The sequence below is a fragment of the Vicia villosa genome, linkage group LG3 (assembly GCF_029867415.1).
Source record: "Vicia villosa cultivar HV-30 ecotype Madison, WI linkage group LG3, Vvil1.0, whole genome shotgun sequence".
NCBI classification, from domain to species: domain Eukaryota; kingdom Viridiplantae; phylum Streptophyta; class Magnoliopsida; order Fabales; family Fabaceae; genus Vicia; species Vicia villosa.
Window position 1 is genome coordinate 35,275,456 of NC_081182.1, and position 26,194 is coordinate 35,301,649.

At 34.2% G+C, this 26,194-nt stretch overlaps 2 protein-coding genes across 2 annotated transcripts; both read right to left on the reverse strand.

Annotated features, from left to right (window-relative positions):
- Positions 1-9,181: 9,181 nt before the first annotated feature.
- On the reverse strand, positions 9,182-10,703 carry LOC131655391 (putative clathrin assembly protein At4g40080). The gene has a single exon (XM_058925275.1). It carries the CDS (start codon positions 10,657-10,659, stop codon positions 9,616-9,618), a length of 1,044 nt encoding a protein of 347 aa, XP_058781258.1. The 5' UTR covers positions 10,660-10,703; the 3' UTR covers positions 9,182-9,615.
- A 9,702-nt stretch (positions 10,704-20,405) lies between these two features.
- Positions 20,406-25,384, reverse strand: LOC131660972 (RING-H2 finger protein ATL11-like). Its single transcript, XM_058930353.1, has one exon. It carries the CDS (start codon positions 24,957-24,959, stop codon positions 23,856-23,858), a length of 1,104 nt encoding a protein of 367 aa, XP_058786336.1. The 5' UTR covers positions 24,960-25,384; the 3' UTR covers positions 20,406-23,855.
- Positions 25,385-26,194: the final 810 nt, after the last annotated feature.

Here is a 26,194-nt window from a genome sequence, read left to right on the forward strand (position 1 = left end):
TTCGGAGTTACGGTTATCAACTTATGGCGAAAACAAGATTTCACTTTTGCTGTCAGCCGCTAAGCGGGAGTACCTCCGCTGAGCGACCATGACAGATATCAGCTCGTTAAATAGGGGTAAAAATCACATTTTTAGGTTATGTTTTGGGGTAATTGTTCCCAAATCATCAAACCTTCATTCTTAGGGTAGATTAGCTTAGAAAACAACTTCAGAGGTTGCATTTGGATGATCGGAGGTGGATTGAGCATCGAACGGAGCTGACAAACCGGGAGATTTTCGGTTCATTTCTCTTCTTCTTTGTGTATTTCTCTTTGGTTGGGTTTGTTTGTATATTTACTTGAATCTTATGTATATTTACCGATTATAATGTTATATTTAACTTGCTTTACGAATCTGTGTTGATGTTATCCTGGATTTTTGCTCTATGCTGGGGATTTGGGTTGCTTTAGAGATAAACTTCTTGAATCCTTATCTAGGATGATAATCTGTTGGTTCTGAACTCTAGAGATAGATTTAGAGCTAGCATTCACTGTTTGTATCTGTTTTTAATGCTTTCGTGTTTGAGCGGCGCGCGAGAGATCGCTGACGCGAGAATACGGATGTTCTCGTGACTTCGCGTTAGAGATAACCTTAGTTGTGAGATGATCTCGTTTGTGCTCCAGAGATGGACGCTTATGTGAGAGATACGTGATAACATAGATGAGTATTGTAGGTTGAGTATAACGGGTTGGTAAGTGTATGTTTGTGAAGAGTGAATATATTTACATTCCTGATAAGTTATTTCTCTTCTAAGAATGTGTTTATTCTTTTACTGTCTATATCTTTTTATCTTTTGTTTATTCAAAACCAAGCTCAACATCATAGAAACTGTTGAATGGCATTCCACCATCTCTGTGGACGATAATTCACGGATCAATATTTCCAAATCTTTCTTTTGTTGCTTGCCCTATACTGCATTTCAACAGAAGGCTGGACTGGTTTTCGACATGCATCAGTTGATTGGTCTAAAGTTGAACAACAAATCTCTCAGACTTTTGGAATTGACTCTAATAACACAGGCACCTTAAGGCCGTTTTATAAAGTATGGGCTGAGATTATTCTGGGTTCCCTTCACCATAGAAAGAGGATGCTCTCCTCCTCCTACATCAGTCCAGATCACAAGTATACTCTTTTCTGCATTGGCAAAAAGACTGAGATCAACATCTCCCATATTTTGTTTGAAAATCTGAAGACTTCTATCTTTGAGTCAAGAGAAGACGAAAGGGCGAAGTACCCTCATATTTCAAGAACGACTATTCCTTTTGGAAGAATGATTTCAGACATTCTGATTGAAAGCAAAATGCTGGACTCCATCAGAAAACTCAATGCGTCCCACTTTCTTGGAGTAGTTCAAGGTCCCATTTTCAATGGTGTGGATTTGTTCATACTGGAACTCATTCAAAATGTACCTTCTGTGTGCACAAGCTTTCCTGACATTCTGTCAAGAAGAGTTGCTGTTGAAGGTTTTGCATCTTTGTTTCAAAAAGAACTGCATCAGGTGGTCAAGCTTTACCTGGAAGATTGTGTTAGGAAGCAATCAGATATTGATCCTGCTTGGATCCGTGGCAGAGTACTTCCGTCCAAGGCTGATCTTCTGAAGAAGGATCAGAAGGAACTAAAGGCTAGGCTAAAAAGAAAAGCACAAGAAGATGAGGCTAAGAAAGCCAAGAAGTTGAGAGTCACCTATGATCCTAACAAGGTGGATTCTGAAGAACGAAGAGATAAAAGGATCAGAGATTCCTTTCGCAGAACCAGATCTTCTTCTGTACAAACCTCCAGACAGGTTTTTACTCCACCTCCTTCTGTCCCTAAACCATCTTTCCAATCACCTCCATCTGAACCAAAAGTAAACTTCACCTTACCTAATCCTTCTCCATCATCCTTCTCCTCACCCATTCTAAACCCCACACCTTTAAGTATTCTTCCCCCAACTCCTTCTGATAAATCTTTCTCACCAATTCCCTTTTCAAATACTCCATCCTCTTCTAAATCTATCATTTCTGATGTTCCATCTTCATCAATCATTCTCTCAGATATCCCTTCTTCCTCATCCACCGCACCTCCACCTTCTATATCCCATCCCTTTCCTACCAGAAAATCCAAACCTTACTGTCTTCTCTACCCTGACTACAAATTCACCTTCAATCCGCCTGAACCTGAACCCTATACCTACCTGGAACTTTTCAGACATGAGGTGATTAGCAGTCTAGACCTTCTGAAGGATGCATTTCTAAATGTTCTGGATGATGTTTCTACAAGAAATCTCTGGAGAAGATTTCGCAAGGATTTTCAAGAAGAAACAATGGGAGTACAGAAAAGACTAGTGGCTGCTGCTCCTGGTTACCCTGGTTACCTTCTGGAGGGTGATAATGGTATATACTACCATCCTCTCAGAAATTGTGTTGCTGCTGAGGAGAAGCCCTTTGTGGATGAATTGGAACAAGCAAGGTTGGCTGCTGCTTTAGAAGCGAATCCATGCAGGGATATTGTTATCTGGATTCCTGATTATCCAGTTCTACTTGGGGATTTCAAGACCCTCTTTGACTTTCTGAGGGAAAACCCTTCTGAGAAAGACCCAAGCTTGGTCATTCCAGAAATTGTTGACCCACCAGAAGTTGAAGGTCCTTCTGCTCCCAAGAATCTTGCTGCCATTCTTCAGGCACTTGAGAATGGAGATTCGGAAATTCCTGCTGCAGATTATGGAGATGCTTCTATGCAAGAAGCAGATGTAGAAGATCATGTTGCTGAATCAGTTCTTGTTGAGGAAATCCCTGCAAATGACCTATCTATGGAAGCTACAGATCATAATGTTATTCCTGTGGTTAGAAGCGGTGAAGCTTCTTCTGATGAACCTTTCCATCTTGCAAGAACTCTGGAAGATATTCAGAAGAACTAGGATGAGTTTAGAGCTTTCATAGAGAAGCAAAATGAGTACAACAATGGGGTTCAAGAGATGCTGGCCAAGATCTTGTCAAGGCTAGGGTCGTCTTAGTTTGAGTCTGTGTTGTTTTGTTTTTGCTTTTGCTGCATCTGTTTTGTGCATCTTGTCTTACTTCTCTTCGTGTACTTCTGTATCTGTTGTTTGAACTTCAATGAAATCATCGTTTTCCTCTGTGTGTCTCCTTTTGTTTTTATCTGAATCTTTTATGTTTTTGATGATATGACAAAAAGGGGGAGAAATATGTGATAAATGATTTGATTTAATCAGTTGCTTTACTAACAGAAGCTGTAAGCTTCATATGTTTCTAAGTTGTGTTGTTGCAGGAATCAAAGATTCAAGATCAACATGATGAAGCAACTCTTTAGAGAATCAAGCTCTTGGATTCTTGAAGCAAGCTGAGTGCTATGAAGCTTCAGAATCAGAAGCAAGAAGGAAGAATGATCAGAAATATCTCTTGGATTCTTGAAGCAAGCTGAGTGCTATGAAGCTTCAGAATCAGAAGCAAGAAGCAAGAATGATCAAATAGTCTGATAATAGAATATGATCCAAATCATTGTCTATTTGCTCTGATACATTATCTATTGGATCTGATATATTCTATATGGCTTATATGGCTCTGATACATATTTTGTGTCCTGATACACATTTTATGTTCTAACTCATTCATGCTGACTTTTGTCGTTTAGTTTTGTTCTGTAACATTTCAGGATGTAGAGATGCTCTGATGATGCTCTGGTACATTCAACAATGTTCTGATACAATCTAGCATGAAGTGATGTAAGAAGAAATTCAAAGCTCTGAAGCTATCCGAGGGAAGCAGAAATCAGAAGCTGTGAAGGTTCTAAAGATCCAGAAAACTCAAGTTCTGAAGCTGTCCTAAATGGAAGCATGAATCAGAAGCTGTGAATGTTCTGAAGATCAAAGAAATTCAAGTTCTGAAGCTGTCCTAAATGGAAGCAGAAATCAGAAGCTGTGAATGTTCTGAAGATCAAAGAAATTCAAGTTCTGAAGTTGTCCTAAATGGAAGCAGGAATCAGAAGCTGTGAGTGTTCTAGGGATCTAAAGAAATTCAAGTTCTGAAGCTGTCCAATGGAAGCAGAAGTCAGAAGCTATGAATTATCAGAAGCAAAAAGCTTATGTGATCGTCTCTACCGAAATAATCAGGGAAGTCTTTTATTATTAAAGTTCTTCGAGTATTTATTTCAGGGGGAGATTATTCATCTCAGGGGGAGATTGTTAATCTCAGGGGGAGACATATTCACATGCTTATGCTATAGCTGTGTAATTTGTCTTTAGCCGTCTGCTCTTTCTGATCGCAAATTCATATCATTTATATATGTTTTTGTCATCATCAAAAAGGGGGAGATTGTTAGAACAAGATTTGTTCTGATCAATATTCTTAGTTTTGATGATAACAAGGATATGAATTTTGTGTGAGATAATGTGGTACTCTAATACATTGCAATTTCCCTTTCAGGAAATATATAAAGAGTATGCACAAATCAGCGCTCAGAAGCTTTGTCTCAGAAGGTTCAGCATGCAACATCAGAACATGGTCTGGCAAGACATCAGAAGATGGTCAAGGCAGAATCAGAACATGGGTCTATGGAAGCATCAGAAGAACTTGAGGTCAGAAGCAGAAGCACTGAAGTTCTCATGGTATCACGCTCAGAAGCACTTCAAGATCAGAAGACAAGAAGATGCTATGCACCAAGCTATTTGACTCTGATGATATTCAAATATTTTATTCAAACATCAGATCATAAGAAAGTACAAGTGGCAGGCTACGCTGACTGACAAAAGGAACGTTGGAAGCTATTAAAGGCAACGTCAGTAGACACAGCGTGAACAAGGCTCGAGGTAGTTGACAAAAGCGTGAAACATTAAATGCAAAGTTGTACGGAACACGCAATGCATTAAATGCGCTCAACGGTCATCTTCTCAAACGCCTATAAATATGAAGTTCTGATGAGAAGCAAGGTTAACCAATTCTGAACGCAATTATTCTGAAAAACTTGCTGAAACGCTGTTCAAATTGAAAGCTCAGAAACTTCATCTTCATCAAAGCTCACTACATTGCTGTTGTAATATATTAGTGAGATTAAGCTTAAACGTTAAGAGAAATATCACTGTTGTGATTATAGCTTTTCAGAAGCATTGTAAAACTCTTATTTGATTACATTAATTTGTAAGTAACTAGAGTGATCAAGTGTTGATCAGGATACTCTAGGAAGTCTTAGCTTGTGTCTAAGCAGTTGTAATTAGAGTGATCACGTGGTGGTCAGGATACTCTAAGAAAGTCTTAGCTTGTGTCTAAGCAATTGTTCCTAGAGTGATCAGGTTGTGATCAGGATACTCTAGAAGACTTAGTCGCGGACTAAGTGGAAAACCATTGTAATCTGTTGCGATTAGTGGATTAAATCCTCAGGCGAGGTAAATCACTCTGTGGGGATGGACTGGAGTAGTTTAGTTAACAACGAACCAGGATAAAAATAACTGTGCATATTGTTTTTATCGTTCAAGTTTTTAGACTACACTTATTCAAACCCCCCCTTTCTAAGTGTTTTTCTATCCTTCATTTATTCCCTTAGAGATTGACCTGGCGGTCATTCAATGTGCTGAAAATAAAAGTTCAGGTACTGATGGGTTCAGTTTCTCTTTTTTTAGAGATTTTGGCATTTTCTTAGAAAGGATCTAAATCTTATGTTTGAGCAGTTTCATAGCTTCACATCTCTTTCTCGTAGTTTTTCCTTCTTCTTTGTCGCTATTATTCCCAAGGTTGACTCTTATTCCGGGTTGGGAAATCTCTGACCTATTTCTTTGGTTTGGTCTCTATATAAGCTTATGGAAAAAGTATTTGCAACTAGGTTAGCCAAGGTTATGGATAAGTTCATTTCATCAAATCCATTTGCTTTATTGAAAGGGGGTTTTTGGTTGATGGGTAGTTGTGGTAGAAGAATTAGTTTATATGACTAAGAGAACCATGAAAGTGTGTCTCGTCCTTAAGGAGTATTTTAAATAGACTTATGATGGTGTTAGGTGGATTTTCTTGGATGATATGTTTATTAAATTTAGTTTTAAGGATGAGAGGCGTGTTAGAGTGTGTACTTGTGCGTTTGTAGGGAATCTAGCTATCCTAGTTAATGGATGCTCGACTTAGGAGATTAGTATTTAGAGGATTTTGAAGCAATGAGACCATTTAACCCCCTTTTATGTTGGATGTCGAAGGGCTTAATGGTCTCCTTAGTCGGGCTGTGGAATTTTAACTGGTTTCAAAGTTGGTTCTTCTAACTTGGTCGTCTCTCGCCTATGGTTTGCCAATGATACACTTATCTTTGGGGAGGCTACGAAAGATAATCTTTGGAATATTAAATCCATCCTCATTGGGTTAGAGCTTGTGTCTGGCCTCAATGTTAATTTTGCTAAGATTATTCTTATTGGGGTTAATGTCTATCCACCTTTTTGTGTTTAACTAGTGATTTCCTTAATTGTTATCATCATTCCATTCCCTTCAAGTACCTAGGCTTACTTGTGTTAGAAAAGATTTGATTTTGCACTCTATCTCTAAGTTTTGAGGATATCAACATATATACTTTATATATAAATAATTTTGTTTCTAATGGTTTCTTGAGTGTGCGATTTAGAAGCTCTTTGTGATTTAGTGTTGTTGTCTAAAGAATCATGAGATATGCTTGGCACGTCAGAAAGACTATTCTCTTCCACTCCTAAAGAAACATCAGTAGTTCTGAAGAATGTTGAATGTCAAACAGAAAGAGGATCGCCTGTGTACTTCTCAACAAGTTGTTGCTTCAGAAGTCTCAAGTGTCCTCAGAAGAATTAAGTCTATTAGAAGTTGTTGCTTCAAGATCAAAAAATAAGTCTACATCAGATACAAACTTTGGCTTCAAAAGATCAGATGTAATGATATGTTCGTCAGAAGAGCTATTGCTTTTAACTTTGATGACATAGTCAAGATTAGCTGATAAAGGCCAAGATCAGAAATATGGATTAGTTGCCATGACTCAACGTTCAGACATTAAGACTTGTCTTCAGAAAAGCTGTTGCTTTATCTATCTGAAAACACTGTTCTTTTTCTGAAAGTGTCTGACACCATTGCACTTAATATCTTATGAATTATTTCTCATTCCTCAAAACAGTTATATTATACTTCATATATTGATTTGATCTTAGATAGGAAGTCTTACGTTGTACTTCAGAAAAGTTGTTGTTATTATTTCTGAAAGACAAGGTTTTGTTCCTAATGGCTCTGATGTTTTCATGCTATCATAACAAAGTAGTTTCTGAACTACTCATCAGATAAGTCATCAGTAGAGCAAAGATAAGAAGTTGATCTCTTTCAAGTTTATTACTTCAAATCAGAAGTACATCTTTTGAAGATAAGATCAAGAAACTTTCTTAAGAATATTTCAATACAACAGTATGCTTAAGAAAATCCACTATTACAAAGACGATCATACTATTCAGAAGTTGTCTTCCATATTTTCATGATAAAGCTGCAAGCTACATGAAAAGGATGTAACGTGTTGTACTATCTAACATCTACACTTGCTAATATTCGTTGGAAAGTAATCGTTGATATTGGAAAGGACTCTTCTATCCTCACAACATCTATTTTTCTGAAGACTATAAAAGAAGATCAATATTTCAGAAGAAAGGTTGCTAATGCCGAAGATGACGACAGCGTATGTCAAAAACAGTTGTTGTTAATGATTCTTATGTTGAAAAAGGTTCTAAAGAAGCCAACAATATTCAAGCAAAGCTAAAGCCAAATAGAAAAGAGGATAAAACATGAAGAGAAAGAGAAATAAGAGAAAGAAGATTACTACAAGATGCTACCCAAATACTTATCAAATACATCTTTGTAGAATCAGGTAAAAGCAAGGAGTTGTTGCTCATAACATGCTTAACACTTATGTGTTATTATCTCTGTACTTTAACATTTGTGTAATCAGCTTGATAGAAGAAGTCATATTAACACAAATACTAAGCAATTGTATGTTGTTTGTTCCGTGAGTGACTAGTCTTAGTCTGTAGACTCAAGAAGACTTTGATAGTTTGTCATCATGAAGAAATCTCCTTTAAGGGACCAGTTAGGTCAGAATTCTTAAGGAGTCATTGATCGTTATATCTCTTAGCGGACCAGTTAGGTCAGAATTATTAAGAGATCACTAACACTTGATTAATCCTTGGTTGTTAGTCACTAGCAGTTGGCCCGTGAAATTGTAATTATTATGATGTTAGTGAATTAAGTGTTTTTCTAAGGAAAAATTACCTTAGCGGGTGGACAGGACTAACCTTTTCTAAGGAGAACCTGGATAACTGAATGTGTCATTTTTATCTTCATTGCACTCTTAATTGCTTATTATTTTAAATGCATAGTATAGTATGTCTAAGGGAAAAGTTTTGAAAACTCAATTCAAACCCCTATTTCTTGTGTTTTCCTCAACCTCTAACCTGTGGGGGGAATTCAAGTGTAGAGGCCGCTTGGGAACCTTTAATATCTCTAATTTCTAGGCGTTCTTTCTCTTGGAGTCACATATTTGTAAGCTTTGGGGACGGACTGATCCTTCCTAATTTGGTGTTGAATGAAACTCCCATCCTTTTTTTCTTTTATATGAATATGGGATGACTACTCACCAAGTGCACTGTGTAACACCCCATATTTTCTATTTATTAATTTAATTGGAATTTAAATTAATTATTTGAATTATTGTATTTTAATTGAATTTAACTGGAAAATTGTGGAATATAAGCTATTGGGTTATGTGTCGTGCTTAGTGAAAGAGGGATGCTAAATTGTTAGGTCTTTTACTAAGTTATGTTTTATTTTTTTCATAAAATAAGAGAATTGGAAAATAGAAGAGAATTGTTAGGTCTTTTACTAAGTTACTAAATTGTTAGGCCTTTGTGCATGTAGAGTTTATGGTAGGGTAGATCCCTTTGCCCATGTGGCGTCTAGCCCGTTGGTAGGTCATGGCCTTATAAAAATTCCAATCCCGGAACATATATATATATATATATATATATATATATATATATATATATATATATATATATATATATATATATATATATAATTACAAAAAATTAGTGATTATTATCAAAATAACAAGATATGCCATTGCTTAGTCATAAACAACTCAATTCACTTTCTTAATATAATTTACGTCAAAGTTACCATTTTTATTCAACATATTCCTTATGATCACTGCAATAAAAAAATATTTTCTTTTTTAATTCATTTAATAATGGCAGTACATTATTTATTCCAATCAATATTATACAAAGATAGTAAGTAATATACAAATCACACGGATATAATCGATTTCTATAAAAGTCTTATGGAAAAGTCAAATCCTCTCTTTTTGAATTTGCCAACAAAATCCTAATTTATTTTAATGTACATGATGAAATTATAATCTATCTGTCTAATTTTCCACTTTAATTATTCACACAACAGCATAGAAAACCCCACTCCAAAAAGTTCTTCACACCTCCCACAAAAAAGTGCTTATTCCAAAAGAAAAATGAAGAAAAAAAAATTATAAAAAAATTACAAAAGCCAAAAAAGAAAAATTCTTACAGACAGAAAAGTAAAACGACGTTGCCGTATGTCATCTTACCGTTGCAAAACTCAACTGTGGGACCGGAAAATATTGTCCCGGTTCAAGAAACGGGTTCGTACACCGAGTCAACTCAGCCGGCGCCGCCACCGTGTTTCTCTTCCCCACCACCGTAAGCCACTTCCCTTCAATCTCCTCCTTCTTCTCCAACCCTCTCATCTTCATCTCTCTAACCATTTCCCAAAACCTATTATTCTTCCTTCTATTCACAAACAAAACCACCAGTTTCTCTCTACTCTCCTCCAATCTCCTCAAATAACTCACCAACTCGTTCAACTCACCCACATCCTCAACTCTCTCTATCCTCTTCCCAATCTCCTCCAATCTCAACAATATCTCACCCTGCACGTTTCTATAATCTTCTCCCACCATTCTCACTATCTCATAAACCAGTTCATTCCTCTGAAGATCCAACGATTCCGGAAAATCGCAAATTTTCTCAACAAAAACAATCAAACCTTCAAGCTTATACAACAAATCAGCATTCGTCAACTTCATCATCATAACCGAAACCGAATCCAAATCATTCTTTACCGAATTCATGTAATAACCTAATATTCTTGAAATGGTCAAAAACTGTTCAAGAACAGCACTATACCAACGAACCCAAGAACTCAACTGCACCGATTCAAAATCCGAGTCATCACGGAAAGTCGAGAGGTTAAGAAAATTCCGACCGCCGTAAGAAGGGTAACAAGAGAATTGATCTTTCAGCGTAAAAGGTCCTTTGAGGATTATGTTATGGAGAGTGAAGAGACATTTCATTGCGACCGTAGCGTTTTTGGTGCCGTGGAGGCGGTCCATAAGGGAGATGATGCAGGCGCGAGGGAGAGTGTAGGAGGTGTTGCCGATGGAGAGGACGGCGGCGATTTGTGACTCGGAGGGTGGGGAGGAGAGGGTGTGGGAGGTGGCGCGGAGGATGTTGATATGGACGGAGGACACGTGGCGTTTGACGGAGAGGGATGCGATGATTACTGAAGCTTTGTCTTTGAGAATGTTTGTGAGAGTTTTGAGCCTTTTCTTTTGTTGGGCCATAGCGGGAATGAAGAAGAAGAGTGTTTTTGGAGAATTTAAAGGCTTGTGAAGAGAGAGTTTTCTTTTATTTTTTCTGATTTTTTTTTATTTAATGATTTTTTTTTATTTATTTCTATTTTGATTGGTATAATATAGGGTCAAGTCAAATATCCAAATGTCACTCGTAATTTAACACGTCTAATTTTATTATTAAAGAAAATAATTCAGGTCGGTATTTTTGGAAATAATTTAATTTTGAGTGGGATATTATTTTATTATGATGATGATATGAATGAATTTTGACCCTGTAATATTTTTTTGAAACACAACACAATTTAGACCATGTAATAGTTTTTTTGATTTGGGTTGTTAAGTCTATTCATTATTTTCTTCGTGGAGATTTCTATAGATTTGTTAATTAATTAACGCGGGTAAGGTACCGAGTTTTTATTTCAATCAAGTGGATAAAGATTGGAGACTTTTTCTTTTTTGGAATAAGACAAGGGCGATGCATTTATCACATCCTTAGATATTTATTAGTATATTGTTTTGTTATTTTTATGAATATAAAAAATTTAATTAATATTTTATGAAAACAGAAATTTAAAAAATACAATCATTTTTAATATTATAATAAAGATATATTAAAAATTGAAATAAAAGAAAATAATAAATTTCTTTAAACAATAACATGAATCATCTATTATTACTAAAAAATAATTTATAATTTAATAAAAAAATCCAACAAGAAATGTTTTGAAAGAGACGGAAGGGTCAGAAATAGTTATGATGTAATCAATATTTCAAAAATCAGATTGATTCTGCCATTTGAACCGGTTTAATTTTGAACCATTGTCTAATCTAATTCGGTTTAAATTAATAAATGGTTAGGTCTATAAAATTGGGATAAAATTGCTTCAAATGCAAAAAATTAAAATAATTGTAAAATTGAAACCGATTTTAGGGAACCAGACGGTTCAAAAAATCAAAGATGATTTTTTTATGTTTTATTTCTCTGTTTAAATCTAAAAAATTAATTATATAAAACATTTAAAATTATATAGATGGAAAATAAAGAATAAAATTGAAAGACAAAAGACAATGTAAAAGTAATAGAAAAAAAAAGAAATAATGTAATATTTGTGGACACGGGATAACTGATGTTGATTTTTATAAAGATGTGAAAAATTACAGTGATGAAGATTATGGTTTTGAGTTAAGCAATTAGGACAAATATATACATATTGGTCTTTAACTAATTTTATAATTTGTTATTAGATCTTACATTGCATTCTTTTTATTTTGTAAGCTTTTTTTATTAGTATCGTAATTATTTGAGAATTTTATTTTATAAAAGATAATATAAATTAATTTTATTAGGATATTTAATAATTTATTTATTTATTTAAGTTTAAATTTAATATACGGTTCAACCACGGTTGAACCGATTGAACCATGACCCACATGTTTTAACAGTTCTTTCTTCGGTTCGGTTTTTAAAACATTGGATGTAACATATTCCTATACAACATGTTTAGACTCCCTTCCAAAAGTTAATCTAGTGAGGCTACAACTGTTTATGTATCGGTTGATTAAGGGATTTGAGTCGCACGATGATGATATGCGTGACTCGCGTTGCGCTGACTCGCATCTCGCCTCACTTAGCGTTAATTGTCTCATTATTTCCATCATTTGCGGTGTCAATTGTGCTGAACGTGACGATCCTCCCCCATCTCTAACTCTCTGAAATAAAGTTTTATCCCCACTTCTCAAGCTGCCCGCCAAATTTTCACCACCAAAAAAACAACCATTAGGCCCCTTTCCACCAACGACTTTACTCCAAATATAAAACTCAACATCTGGATGAAGTGGCTCTCCATCTTTAGGAGTATATTAAGGATTGTTGACCAAAAATCGTACAAGAAATGTCTGGTAATCCTCCTACACATACAATAAAAATATTAAGTAAAATATAACTTAAATTAAATTAAATTAAATAATAAAATGAAAATCAATTGTCATGTGATTTTCATGCAACAACATCTCAGTTACCACATGAAAATCACGCCACAACTTCTCAGTTGCCACGTGAAAATCACGTCACAAAGTTGTCATTAAATAAAAAATATATAAAAAATTTAAATTAAATAATTTACCAAAGCCTTCCGTGTATGCTCGTCAATAAATTCACTCGATTTTTTTGTCCGAGTCTCTTTAACCAGCTCGACCATGAGTGGTTGTCTCCCCAACCTCTTAGCCTAAATAATAAACTTACTTCAATTAAAAACATATAATAAATCAAAACATAACTTTAAAAAGTGGTAATAATTGTCATGCATCCAGAAGTATATGTACTTACGAACATTCTGGACGCATGACAATTATTACCACCTTTTAAAGTTATGTTTTGATTTATTATATGTTTTTAATTGCCTAGCCATTCAGGACGGCTCCCATCAAGTTCCCAACGCTTTCTAGCACGTCGTAACATGTCAGAAAGTTTTTTTGATGTTCTACTGCAATAATTTTTTTTAACAACCCTCTCGCTCATTTCCCACATACACTTTTCCTGATGATATTAAAATAAACAGTTAGAAAAATATAATAAAAAAGATTTAAATAAAAATGTCTCAAAAAATAAATTAATTATACCTTAAAACATTTAAACCAAACATCTTTATCTGAAACTTCTCCAAAACTCTTCCAAGCTTCTTTATACATTTGCTGAATCACATAGTTTATACACCTGACAGCAGTCTGACTCGGCCCGAAACTAAACAACAACAAATTGAATTAGCATGCGTTAAATATAAATTTATATTAAAAAGGAAATGTAAACTTGATTAAATATTTATAAATAAGATACTTAAGAACTTCCAGCAGGCCAAATATATTATCTGTCATCAATGATATGAATCTCACTCGGATCATCCTCCCCCTCAAGATCGTCACCATCCAATTGAATATCATCCCCATCTAGCTCAATATCGTCCCCATCGGTTCCACATGATCATCCTCACGTGCAGGTATATATGTGATAGGTGAGGTGCCCGATCCCCCAGTCTGCTGAAAGGATGGGGGAACCTGTGTCAGGTGTGGGGGATACATTGTCGACTGAGGTGACTAACATACTATTATCCTTGGGCGTTGGGTCTTCTTACCCTTACCCTTCTCAGATTAGTGTGGTATTTTACCTATTTCTAGAGTACACGATTAATCAAATATATACATCAACATAAATTATAAATATTCAAACCATATTCTCATTAATATATATATATATATATATATATATATATATATATATATATATATATATATATTCATTAACATATTCAATAGATGGTTCATTAAGTAAAATTACAAAAACACATTCTCATCAATATACATTTATTATTCTAAATTTTAATGCTCTTCATCCATATCATTATCATCATCTGAGGAGATATTGTCCTCGGACCCAATGCCTTCGTGCTTTCCGTCCACATTATCTTCAACCAATAATATATGCGCATCAACTTCATACCCCTCAACAGTTGTATCTAACTTATAATTTGTTCAACTGCAATCACATCATTAATTGGTCCAACTTCATGAACTTGGTAAGCAAGATCTTCCACTAGATCGCCAGTTTCAATATGACCCAATGGTTTTGTTTTTATTACAACACAACAACCTTGTTTACGTGGCATAAATGAAGGATAAGGAATATAATAAACTTTCCTAACAACATATGACATTATGAAAGGGTCATACTCTTTGTACCTTCGGTCCATTTCAATTTCAACAGTACCGTATGTCTTGTCTATTTTTGTGCCTCTAGTTGGATCATACCATTCACAATAAAACAAGACAACTTTATTGTCCGAGTCCAAGTAATTGTATACCAACTCCTACATATGTTTAACAAATCCATAGAAGTCATCTTCATCCCCATATGTAACTCCTTTTACAAATACACCACTATTTTTTATTTTTTCCCTTCAGTCCAAGTCTCGATGTGAAATTTATATATCTTCACGAAGTATGTGTGCCATTCGTTTGCGCTTTGAATAGGGTCTTCAGACAAGTTTCTCAAATGGAGTATTTCTTGAGTTGGTGTAACAATGCTTGACAATCTCTCCTTGAACCATGATGGAAATCGAGCATGAATGACACCGAATGTTGATTGTACATCGATACTATGAAAATAGGCGTTGTTAAATTCCCTAAAAAAACATACTATAAGTTTCAAGGTAATAATATTTTCACACTATAAATAAAATTAAATAGTTGGGTATACTTACTCGGGATATGGTTTAACTTCAACGCAATTGATCAAGACATGAACATGTGCGGATTGCATTTCTTGTTGGGTCAATCAATGAACACCCTTCTTTCCAGATGGACGACCTGGAAGCCCGAAGACTGATAAGGTGAATTGACCTCTTTCGTTAACATTTACAGGATTTCTTATGATTCTTGGAGTTAAAATCAAGTTGTTGAAATAGTGACTGCAAAAGTGTGATGTCTCCCGATGCAAGTAATGTACACATATTGATCCTTCAACTCTAGCTTTATTTTTCACTAATCACTTAGAATCACCCATGAACATTTCAAACGGATACACCCACCAATAATGAACAGGCCCTCCAAGATAAGCTTTATATGCAAGATGCATAGGTAGATGTTTCATGGAGTCAAAAAAACCATGCGAAAATATTTGTTCCAACTTACAGAGAATGACTGGAATATATTGGTCCAACTTAATGATGCCATCCACTCTTAAAGCTGACGAACAAATATCTCTAAAAAATTGACTAATTTCAGTTAGTGGATTAAACACATGTTTGGGTAGAGAACCAAACAAAATTGGTAGAAATTGTTCCATAAAAATGTGGCAATCATGACTTTTCATACCATACAACTTCCTAGTGTTAGCGTCGGCACACCTTGCTAAATTTGAAGAATACCCATCAGGTATCCTCAATTCTTTTAACCATCGACAAACCTCTTTAGCTTCTTGTGAAGTCAGGGTGTAACTAGTCTTGGGTTTTAATAATTTTCCATTCGGTTGAGGCTTCAACTCCAACTCTTTTCGATTACACCAAATTTCCATATCTTGTCTAGCCTTCTCATTATCTTTTGTTCTGTATTTAACATCCATCACTGTGTTAAATACATTATTAAAAAAACTTCTTCTCAATATGCATAACATCAAGATTATGGCACAACAGATTATCTTTCCAATCTGGGAGGTCCCAAAATATACTTCTTTTTGTCCAATTGTGACCCTGTATCCTTGAATTCTACATGCTTTACCAATATATTGAATTTTGGTAGTTCACAAACTTTGTCTCATACAGCACCTGGTGACAATCGAGGTAGAGGAAGATCTGTTACCACTTCGTCTTTTTTGAAACCATTCTTGTTTCTTCTATAGGTATGATTTCTTGGTAGGAATCTGCAGTGACAGTCAAACCACGAGTTCTTCCCCTCTTTATCCAACGTAAACGCCTTAGTGTATCCCATGCAATGAGGATAACCCATTTTACCATGCATACCCCAACCAGACAATATGCCATATGCTGGAAAGTTGTTAATGGTCCACATCAAGGCAGCTCGCAATGTAAAGTTTTGTTTACGCCATATATCATAAGTGCATTCTCCAATCAACAACCTTTTCAAATCATCAATTAAAGGTTGTAAGTACACGTCAATTCCGGCTTTTGAACTCGACGGTCCTAGAATGATACAGGTCAGAAACATGTATGGTTTTGTCATGCACATCTCAGGAGGGAGGTTGTAAGGGGTTACAATAACTGGCCAACATGAATACGCACTTCCTGACGCTGGGAGATATGGAGTTAATCCATCAGAGCATAATCTAAGCATGACATTTCTAGGTTTTGCAGCAAAATCAAGACGTATCCGATCAAAGTGCTTTTATGCCTCGCCATCAAATGGATGTCGCATAGTGCTTGGACTTGTTTTGTTTGTATGATGCCATGTCATTTGACTATAACTATGCATTTAAGCAAAATTCTTTTTAACCTTGGTCTAATCGGAAGATAAAGCATGAACTTCACTGCTACAAGTGTTTGCTTACGGTTAACGGCTTTACTTTGAACTTGATATCTTGGACTCTTACAGAACTTACATTCCTCCAAAAATCCATCATTAGTACCAAACTCATTGTCATAAAACAACATGCAATCGTTAATGCAACAATCAATCTTTTTTACACTTAAACCCAACTTCGACACCAACTTCTTTGCATCATAAAAACTTATAGGCAAGTTGTCTTTTGTTGCAGTTGAGTCCAACATCAATTTTGCGAAGAATTCCAAACACTGATCAGAAACATTGTAATTTGATTTTGCGGCCAATAATCTCACACACATTGATAACTTTGAGTCTGACGACCCCTCAAACAACGGTATATTCATCTCATTCAACAACTGATAAAATCTTTGCGCTTCCTCATTCGGCAACTCTTCCCCATCAAAATCTTCAGGTTGATCATAGGTCGCGTTCACACTAAAAGCATCCTTAACCATGTCACCAATCAGATTAAAGTTTTCCTCATACTCCATAACTGGTCGACTACTTGAAGCATGCGTATTGCTAGTCTCGGGTGTTCCTCGACAGTTTTTCACCATTATACGTCCAATCCCAATAATTTTTAACGAAACCTCTTCTATAAAAATGGCATTCTACTTCCTCTGGGTCACTAATTATAGGTGTACATTCACATTTAAGATAAGCACACCTAACTCTCCTTCGCTTCAACAACATTCCCGAGCAAATGCCCATGTGATAAACCCATCAACTCTTATAAATTAGGGTTTAAGTGCACGTCTTCCTGGTTCCAATCTATCGTACATCCAACTACGATAATACGAATAATATTTCATACTGCACATTTGTATAATCATTACAATAATTAATATATAACATGTATATCAAATATATATATATATATATATATATATATATATATATATATATATATATATATATATATATATATATATATATATATATATATATATATATATATATATATAACTTTTTTGTATAACATATTCTCAAATGATATATTAACTGTAAATAATCTTTAACATATTCTCAAATAATATATAAACTTATATAATAAATTTTATAAGATAAACATAATGATTTTGTTTTTGTTTAAAAATAAAATTTCAAATTATTTTATTTTTAGCCAACATAATAAATTTTCTATTTTACAATCTTAACATATATATATATATATATATATATATATATATATTCTGTTTGTCAATAAATTTTCTTTTTTATCATTTTAACATATACTAAATATTCTATTTTGCATTAAATAATAAATATTCTGTTTTAAGAAAATATATAATATAAATTTCGTGTTACCTAGTAATAAATTTAAAGATTCTATTTTAAAAAATTATTCTGTTTTTAAAATAATATATAATATAAATTATATTAAATATTCTATATAATTTTGTTTTACCTTATAATAAATTTTACAAAACAAAAAACATAATATTTAAAAACAAACTAATATTAACTATTATTTACAATTAAATAATATATATTCTATTTTTTTTAAAATAACTATTATTTACCATTACATATATTTTTTCGTTTAAAATTAATTTATAAATTAATTTTTGTTTTTTTGTTTCACAAACATTACAGTATTAATCTAATCACAAATTTTACAACAAAAATAAAACATAATTTTTAAAAATCAACCAACAATCCAATTAATATATCAAATTTAAAATTGCAAAAATACCTCTTCTTCAATCTCCTTCAATTTTTTTGTCCAACCTTTTTCTAAACCTCTTCAATATTCTTTCATCCTTTTCACTTCGAATATCTTAAAGAAAAAAATTAACATAAATTAAATTCCTAAATCAGTATAAATAATAATTAAACCAAAATAAAAAATACAATTGAAAAAAATTATGAAAGTATCATACCTATAGAAATTATAATGGAAGTAAAAATGAAAGGATGAATGGAAGATATAGAGTAAAATAGAGAGAGAAGAAACAAATTTTGTTTTGAAGAAACAAGTTATGGAAACGTTGAAAATGGGGAAGAATGAACCTTTATATAAGCAAAACAGCAACGTGGGAATCACGTCGCAACATTCCCACGTGCTTCACACGTCGCAATGTCCCCAACGGCTACAACTAATAAAGGCGCTACCGACGTAAGAAACACGTCGCAACATTCCCACGTGGATGCCACGTCGCAAACTCAAATGGTCACAAACATTAATTGTGTTCCCTGCCATTATCTGCACCCAGTCAAGTCAAGGCCAAAGTTATTTCCCACTTAAAGTGTTGCGACGTGGTATTCACGTCACAACTTGAAATTTGAAAATTTTAACTTTCCCACCATATGTACGTTACATGATTCCATATTTTTATTTTTATTTTAGATGTTGCGACGTGGGACTAACGTCAAAATCTTTCTTTAAAAAAAATATTCTTTGACGCCCCATGTGATAAAGTAGTTTTGATTTTTAAATATTAAGAAAAGATAGTGACGTGATTCCCACGTCGCAACAACTTTTTTTTGCCACATAGTATCCATGTCACAACAACACGTCGTTGTGGAGCATATTTCTTGTAGTTCTGGTAGTACATTAGTTATTCAAATGAATATTATACAAAGGTGTTACGTAATCTCCAAATAACTTATATAGAAGTCACCCTACAACGAGGCCGATCAATAACAATTTATGTGTTTTAAAAAACAAGCAAGTAAGGGAAATGATACAGAAGATCATTCTTCAAAGACTTGTAAAACATTTAAAAAATAAGAATGAGATTGGGATGAAGAGGGAGGGGAATGGATTGAAAACAAAACCAAGTGTCCTGATGAATTCTTTTTGATCATTATGGGATTTCATCTTAATGACCCATCAGAGGAATGATAAAATCATAATCTCTACACAATAGATTTATCAAGACTTATACCCACAAGTCAAAAGAAAATAGATGGAGGTCAAATAATGAGAAATTATTGATGAAATACTTAATGAGTATCTAAACATCAAATAAATTTCACATGAGACCATAATAAAATCAGAAAAACTATATAATATTTTTAGAAAATGGTTTGGTAATTTTTGGAAACTCAACTATTTTCAAACCAATTAAAATAAAGTAAACAAAGCAAAAATAGCTAAAAATAGTAAAATCAAATATATATCCATTAGAAAGAGAAAATTAAAATAGAATTTTAGCAAAAACTTTGGTATTTTTTGGAATTAAAATGAGAGAGATATTAATTTTTTAAGGTAAAACAATTTTGAAAAATAAAATAAAACCAAAATAATGTGGACCATGTGATCAATGTCAAAACACGTTAGTAATCAAATCCAACGGATATGGCGTGTTGTGAATATCATGGTCTTTAATGAATGGGGCACTGAATTACTTTTAAATCAGATTTTGAAAATAAGCGTGGCACGTTCTGATTGGTTGAAGACATTCATGTCATCGTCTTCAACCTCAGAACATTGTAAATTTAACGAAAATGAGCGAATTGCAGATCCTTCAAACAGAAAAATCAACATTCGTGAGTGGTATGATTGGATTCGTCTCTTCCAGACAATCTCAACCAATAGCTCGCGAAAAATTTATTCAAACTGCATCTTACTCGATTTGAGAAAAACCAGAGAAATTAAAAAAGTTAAAATCACCATAAAATGCTCAAAACTCAACCAAAATCATAACCAAAAGAAGCTTAAGCTTCAAGGATGAATAGAGAATAGAATGGGAACAAGTTTGAGACAAAACGATCGCGAATTACTACATGTTAAAACTCAAATTTGAAGCTCTGAAAATGAAGTTAGGCAGCTTGATTCTAAGCACGATTTTTCTTGTAAATGGTGTGGTTAGCTTCAAAGGAGTTCAAGGATGAAGATAGAGTTAAGAGATTAGAACTGGAAAGCTTGGAAAGGTGAATCCGATTTCTGATTTTTGTGAGCTTTGGAAGAAATGTGGCAGAGTGATTTTGGCTCTCTAAAGCTTGCAAAATGATGGGAATGAGATCCTTATTTATAGGATAAGTGAATGGTGTAATGAGGAGAGGTGGATGAGACAATTTGAGACGAATTCGTGCACACCTGCATCATGACCAAAGTGTAACTTGCAAATTGTTAAAACTCATCCGAATCATGCGTTTTGGCACTCTAATTGGCTCAGACAACTTTGTTAGACATGATTAAGTGAAATTCGAGCATCAATTTGGTGATTAGAGGTCACATTAATCAAATTCACTTTTGATTGTAAGTGGAAACTTAAGCCTTAAGGTATCAACTTCAACATCATGTGGCAAGCAATGTAGGGACCTTTATGGTACAATCTTGGACTCTTTGGAAAGTTGGGTGATCAAGCTTTATCATGAGCTTTGAAAGTTTCCATTTGGATTCTTGTATCAAAAGTTATGGCTCCTCAAAGTGGGGAAAAATAATGCATAAAACACTTGGCCAATTTTAGCAACTTTGACATTTTTGGGCAACTCACTTCAACCTTAGCCCCCAAGAAATTGGTGTGTGCGTTTTAAAATTTACTTTGAGCCAAATACTTTCATTATCAAGATGAACACAATTCAAAAAGAATCACCTCCATAGGCTTCATGAATTAATAGATATGTCTTTGTCAACTTGGGCAAAAACAAGCCAATCTTGCGAGATCATTTCATCAAACACCTTTATGTATGACTCAAATGAGTACTTTAGAGCTTGAATTGATCAAAAGTCCCAACATTAAAGTTGTAGAGAATGGAAAAATAAGCTTATAGCCAAAAGTTATGTGAGAGAAAGTTAAAATTGAGCAATTTGGACTTGTGGTCAGTCTTGCACACATGGCATGCCTTAAAACCTATGCATCTTGAAATGACCTCAAATGTTTCTCCTTCTTTCATGATCTTCCACTCAAAATTTATTTTTTTACCTCAAAAGTTGACTTAAAGTAGACTCATTCAAGATTACTATGCAAAAAGACTGGGCTCAAAATGATAAGAAATGAGCAAGTTATGATCCTTTGAAGTGGACACACAATTCTTTGAACTTTCAAAGAAGGGCCTATAATGTCTTCTCCTTTTTTATTACTTTATTCACAAAATTTCTTCTTCACTTATAAAGAGAAGTTGTTGATGGTGTCGAGGAGAATCATTTGCAAAAAAAAGCATTAAAAAATGAAAAATTGAGGGAGTTATGCCCTTGTAATCATATAATCAAAGACTTGTCAAATTAGGTCAAACTTCTTGAACCAACTTTGAATCTCTTGAATTTTCCTTGCATTTTAAAGCATGAGGAAATATATGAGACTTTGCAATGATTTTGTCTTGAAGCACACTTGATGATGAGGTTCATAACTTGATGAAACTTGTTGAAGAAGGCATGGAAATAAACACATGAACCTATGGAGTTTCTTGATGAACCAAGCCACATGATCATAAGATAAATTTGATCAAATGAAATTAAGAGATGCTCAAGATATAACACTTGATGATAAGGACATTTCTTTTGAAGTCCAAGCCACTTAGCTTCCATGAATGATCAACTGATTGAGGGTTGATCCTCAAAACCCTAGTTTTAGGAGAGAGTGTGAATGCACTTGCTTCAATCACCTACAAGGCACAAAGATTTGAAAGAAAAAGATATTTTTTTGTATTTTGGTTAGTGTAACATAACAAAGAAATATTTACAAGTTGCAGAAACATGGGTGCTTGGTGATTCCCTCCTAAGGTGAAATGGGCACAAAGCTAAAAGTTAAACTCAAGATGGTGATCTTGATTAGTGGTAAGAATATAAATGATTGAGGAATCTTAAGGTCAAAAATTGGGGTATGGCAGGGTTCACGCTCTCCACTTTGGCTACCCAAGTCTGATTTCATTTCGTACGAACTGACTCCAATTGGGCTTTTTTCTTGCACCGTTCCCACCTCATTAGGCCTATTCGACTACTTCAATTTTCAAGTCTAGTCGACTTCTCCAGTTTTCAGGCTCAGTCGACTTCTCCACATTTTGTTTATGGGTCGACTCTGCTTCCAAACTTCTCCGACTGAATTTTACTTCTCAACAAAATTCCAACCAAGAGATCCCTAATTTTCAAATATTTGATGGGATGGAGTAGTTTGTTTGTATAACAGATATGAAGTCAGGACAATAGAATTAAGGGTGAGTTTAAGGGGTCTATATACGTTGAAGTCTGGTGTTTGCAAGGTAAAAATATCATATCTTCTTTTTAATAAGAAAAGTGGGATATATTAATACTTATGCATCACAATGTTTTAATTGGATATGCCCTCTGCCCACGTTATGTAAGTACTCTTGCCCATATGAATATCTTATTATCAATATTTTTCATTTAAATCTAATATTAAGATTGGATGACAGTTGGTGAACCCACAGTCTTATAAACTTGCCGGCCGGCAGGATTGATATTTTTTAACAGCCACAACGGCTCCCATCGCACACTCCAACCACCCTCTAATCCCATCTGTTTGCTCCTCAATTGCCTCCATATGCAGGTCGCTTTCACTATCCACCGATGCATACTCCTCACTTTCTTCATAAAAGATCAACATGATTGTAATATTCTTCTTTAAACAATACATTCAATTTTTGAAAATTTGAATACTATTTTTTAACACTTTTAAATTGATTAACTTTGCAACACTCATTAAACTTAAATTACTAGTGTACTCGCTAATAAAATTATTAATTATTAGGTCCCTTTCCTTGGAATGAGACTTAGGACCAACCACACTTAATTAAACCATTACAATTTATACGTGTTCTAGAACTAAATGTTGTCCCACAAAAACGATACAAGTAACTTGCTAAAGACGGTTTAGTCACTTTCTAGCCTATATCCCAATATTATTTATATTATCCTTTTAAAAAAATTATTTTAGTACAACCATTTCACAATAATTTAAATGAAAGCGATGAAACTGATAAAAAAGGTAAGGCCAATAAATAAAATAAATCATAAAACGTCATTAAATTAATTTCAAAAAAAATTGTAACACCATATTCAATAACAAAAATTCTATACCTTGCATAAACATTCTTCGAATTCTGTTTCTATGAACAACAAACGTTTCTTCACCAGATTCATGTATTTCCAAATTTTAACGATAAATAAAAACAATAAAATGTGAATAAAAAACTATTTTCATTTTTATCAAATAAAATCTAACCAACTAACCCCGATTACCTGCAAACAACCGATCAGAAGAACGTTCTCCCACATCATCCAATTTCCCAGGCGACTTATTCTTCAACCAACTCGAACCGGTTCGACCCATAAACGGCGGCGTCCAAGAAAATCCCCTCCGGTCCGGCCGGTTAAACCACTCATAGTTCCTCCCAGGAGCACTACTCCCCACACTCCTTGTTCTAAAACCCCTCCTCCCACTCCCCTCACGAGTAAAAGTAACACCACAACTTGCCACGTGGCTCGGTGTTGAACCCACCAACCGGTTCCTCACCTCCTCTGGTAATCTCAAAGTGAACCGCTCATAATTCTCACCTTCTTGAACCAGAGAATGACCCGTGGAATGTGATCGCGGAAACCAGCTTCCAATTTTAAAACCGGTTGAGCTTGACCGAATCGGTCGGGTCCGGTTCGGTGTAACTGAATAATTCACTTTAGGAGAAGGTGAAAGATTAATTTCGGAATCATTGTTACTCCGGGTCGGGTTATCTGAATCGGATATATCCGGATCCGGAATTAGAACCGAAACGAAAGAAGATTCTCCGGGTTTCGGAATCAAATTGGCGCGACAAACGGGGCAAGTGGAGTGATTAACAAGCCAAGCATCGATGCATTCAGGATGAAACACGTGGCTACAATTAGGAATCAAACGCAGCGTTTCATCATCTTGGAACTCGTTTAAACACACGGCGCATTCTAGCAAGGTTCTTCCGATTTTGTGTCCTTTCACGGCGGAGTAAACAAAGGTAGGAAACGTTTCGATGATTTCGGAGTCGAGTCCGCGTTGCCTCCGGTGGCTGCCGACGATCGGAACCGACAGGTCGAATCTTCCTCTCATCCTTTGCTCTGCGCACTGGCGAGTGTAGACGGAGAGGAAACCGAGGATGAAAAACACGACGACTAGGATGACTAGGACGATGGCCATGGATTTGTCGAATTTGAGGGCGGAGATTTTGCCTGGCGGTGGTGGTGGTAGGTCATTCGGAATTTGTGCGGTGGTTGGCGGTGGGAAGAGGGTGGTGGAGAGAAGGAGGAGGTAGGGAAGGGCATAATTGGAATTGAAATGAAATTTGAGAGGGAAAGTGTTCATGAGGGTTAGTTTAGGTAGGTTTCATTTGCTGCTATTGTAAGCAAAGAAAAATAATTAGAACTGTGTTTCTGATGCTAATCATAAATATTAGTGATATATAGTGCCCGCTAATTACTCCTTTGTACTCTTTTTGTGATTGTTTATGATTTGCTTCTTTTTTTGTTTTGTTACTAAAGGGCAAGAGAAAAAGCAGAAAACTGAGGCATTGACTTTTTTTTCTTGAATGGTTTGGCTCAATGTTTTTATTATTTTTCAAAATTTGAAGAAGCCCCCATGGACTTGCCTTTGGATAGAAGAGGTTTAATTAATAATTTGAAGAAGTCCCAATGGACTTGCCTATGGATGGAAGAGATTTGATTAATATTTTATTTTATTAAGAATGTGTTTGGTTCAATAGAATGGATAAGGAGAAGAAGTGATAATGAGTGTGGGGAGAGTGTTTTAGGATAACAGGAGGAGGGTGGATATTTAAATATAAATAATTGAATATTACTATAATATAAAATTAAACTCAATAATTAAATATAAATTTTATATATTATCAGTATAAAAAATTTATATGGTTGGTGTCAGAATCACTTCCATTTGTTACATTTGTTTCTTTAGATGTAGTTGAATTAAAAGTTAAATTATATTTAAGATTTTTGAAATAATTGAAAAAAGAATTGCAGTGTGTGTTTGAATGAAACATTTTAATGAGGTAATGTAATGTTTTGAGCAAATTTAAAATGATTTACACAAAATTTATTATTTGGATACAAAAATGAAAAATTGTTAAAATATGGAAATTTATAGAGTATTTTATCTAAATTAAATTTAATCATTTTAAAATGACACCAAAAACCAAAAAATTTGAAATTCCTCTCATACTTTATGGAATATATTTGTTATTATTATTTCTTTAAATTTTACAAATTGATTCTTATATTTTCCAAAATTACAAAATTGACCCCAAAAAATATCAATAAATTGCAAATTGGTCCTTAATAATTTTTAAAATTTTATAATTTGGTCTTTCAAAATTTTTAAAAATTACAAATTGATTCCTACTTTTTAATTTTTTTATTTGGTCCAAAAAATTTAAATTTTATAAAAAATGACCCCAAAAATCTAACAAGGAATTATCTTAATACTAAATCCAAACAAAAAAATTTAAAATGAATGAATTTTAATTGAATAATTTGAATTGCTTTGAATTTTAAATTCTTTTAAAATTTCCAATTACCTCATTCAAA